The following is a 2,844-nucleotide window of genomic DNA, read 5'->3' on the forward strand; positions in this document are numbered from 1 at the left end:
GTGCGTGCGTGCGTGCGTGTGTGTGTGTGTGTGTGTGTGTGTGTGTGTGTGTGTAATATAAAATAATATAATATATAATATAAAATTGAGAAAGAAAACTATAAAGAATATTTTGCATATTATTTTTATCTCCTTTTAATATTTATTATAATATTATGTTATGAATATTATATGTTACAGATTAGATTTCTAAAATGTTCGCCACAGCGATGCTACTGGCAATAATCGTACTGTTATTGCTATATTTAAGCTGTCAAAAACCAAAAGGATACCCACCAGGTAAAAGTCGAGTCTTGTTAAAAATCCTTTTATTCTTGTTATTTTATACAACAAATATTTTTTATTATCTTCAGGTCCAAGATGGTGGCCTATTCTGGGTTGTGCATTGGAAATAGCACGTATCCGTCAAGAGACTGGATATCTCTTCAAGACTTGTTCGACACTTTGCAAGAAATACGGTCCTGTAGTGGGTCTGAAGATCGGCCAGGATCGCATCGTCATTATGAATGATCTAGAGAGCATACGAGCAATGCTGACTAACAAGGATTGTGACGGCAGACCAAACGGACCATTTTATAAAGCCAGAACTTGGGGTGTCATACTGGGTAAATTATCTGTTCAGAAAACAAATAAAATATATGTTGAATTTTGAGAGATAATTATATAATAACTTGTAATCAGGTCTCCTCGTAGTAGATGATAAACTATGGGTGGAACAACGACGTTTCGTCATACGACATTTGCGAGATTTTGGCTTTGGTCGTACTAGCATGCTCACAATCATCGAGGATGAGGCATTAAAGCTGGTAGAACATTTCAAGGAAATGCTTAAAAATCGCTATAATTATGAAACTGCTGATGCACGAAAAATGACAACGATAAATAATAACAATATTGGTCAGATATATAAATTGCAGAAAGATCCAAAAAACAAACTGAATGAATTGAAGCTATATGACGAATTTCATATATTTAAGGATAAAATCTCTAATCGTAAACCTCGTACAGTGGCAGACTTGTATATGAAAGCCGAAGCATATGCGGAAGTCAGAAAAGTCTCCCAATCTGCAGGAATGATCATATCGATGCACGACGCCTTTGGTGTAACTGTATTGAATACTCTTTGGAGGATGATGGCTGGTAGAAGGTTCACATCGATCACGTGGATTATTCCTATCCTTCCGCTAGTTAAGATCTAAAGAACATATAAAGAATTTATTATTAACGCTGATAATTTCTGTTTTTTACAGGTATGATGCTGGCGACAAGGAACTTACGCACTTACAACGAATCCTCACAAAGCTTTTGAATGAAATCGATATGATCGGCGCGCCTTTCGGTCACTTTCCATTGCTACGTTTTATCGCGCCGGAAATGTCCGGTTATAAAGCATTTGTAGAAACACATCAGGAACTTTGGGCATTTTTAAAAGTGAGTACATGTATTATCGATGTATCATTAGATCATTTTACGAACAAGTGTCTGGATGTTCGAAGATAATTATCGAATAAGAATATAAAAGAGAGCTACGAGCCTAAAAACGAATACTTTTAATTTAGATAGTTAAAGCATATAAACAAAAACAGACATTTTGTCATTTTCAATGTAATAACAAAAAGTCGATTATAAAATTTCTCTTAACAATAATTTAAATATATTAGGTGTACAACTTTGCTTCCGCCGTTTTCCTATAGATGGCTTTAGCGGTAAGTGGTGGTCGAAATAAATAGATCATAGATGTCATACAATAAACTTGGGCATCTGTCAACATAACCCCATAGAAACATTTGTCGATTTGTGTCTGCATCATAAAGTTATTCTCGATTGAAAATGTCAGTTTACGAGCCAAATTCTCGTCATTTGTGGGAGATTTTAATTTTTTGCTTCAATATAAAGAAATCTGCGGTTGAGGCTCATCGAATGCTCTCAAATACTTATGGTGAGGCCGCTATTAGTGAAAGAATGTGTTGTGAGTGGTTTCAACGCTTCAAGAACAGTGATTTTGACGTCCAAGGTCATGCTCTGTGGGACCAGCTCGGCGTAGTGTATTATGAACTGTTAAAACCGACTGAAACAATCACAGGCGATCGGTATCGAACGCAATTGATGCGTTTGAGCCGAGCATTGAAAGACAAACGGCCGCAATACAACGAGAGATACGATAAAGTGATTTTGCAGCATGACAATGCTCGACCTCATGTTGCGAAAATGGTCAAGACATACTTGGAAACGTTGAAATAGGAAGTCCTACCCCACCCGCCGTATTCTCCAGACGTTGCTCCCTCTGACTATCACTTGTTTCGATCAATGGCACACGGCCTGGCTGACCAGCACTTCCGGTCTTATGAAGAAGTAAAAAATTGGATCGATTCGTGGATAGCCTCAAAAGATGACCAGTTTTTTCGACGCGGGATTCGTACGCTACCCGAAAGATGGGAGGAAGTAGTGGCCAGCGATGGACAATACTTTGAATCATAAATGTATAACCAGTTTTTTATAATAAAACCTCGAATTTCGGAAAAAAAACGGCGGAAACAAAGTTGTACACTTAATATAAAAAATATATAATGAATTAAATTGAGATCTAAAGTATTAAAAAATTATTAAATCACATAAAAATCTAATTAATTGCAACTATTGTATACAAAAAGTATTGATCCAACCAATATTAAATCGATTATAAATACGTGATATTCTTCAAAAGCATCTAATAAAAAATCGTATTTAATTCTAAGTCTATCAATTATCATACTGGTAATGTATAATAATCTTAATTATTATAAGCAGAGAGAACGTAGTAAAAAATTGATAAAAATTGATAAAAAATTTAGTGAAGGTATCGTG

The 2,844-nt window shown here is 35.4% G+C and overlaps 1 protein-coding gene across 1 annotated transcript in view; it reads left to right on the forward strand.

Moving 5' to 3' along the window:
- Positions 1 to 194: 194 nt before the first annotated feature.
- Positions 195 to 2,844, forward strand: part of LOC105623911 (probable cytochrome P450 303a1) — a 10,078-nt gene continuing 7,428 nt past the window's right edge. The window contains exons 1-4 of the mRNA XM_012205283.1: positions 195 to 279; positions 354 to 605; positions 682 to 1,147; positions 1,251 to 1,431. Of these exons, the coding sequence (XP_012060673.1) occupies positions 195 to 279; positions 354 to 605; positions 682 to 1,147; positions 1,251 to 1,431 (984 nt within the window). The remainder of the gene's footprint in view (positions 280 to 353; positions 606 to 681; positions 1,148 to 1,250; positions 1,432 to 2,844) is intronic.

The sequence above is a fragment of the Atta cephalotes genome (genome assembly GCF_000143395.1).
Source record: "Atta cephalotes unplaced genomic scaffold scaffold00067, whole genome shotgun sequence".
Lineage (NCBI taxonomy): Eukaryota > Metazoa > Arthropoda > Insecta > Hymenoptera > Formicidae > Atta > Atta cephalotes.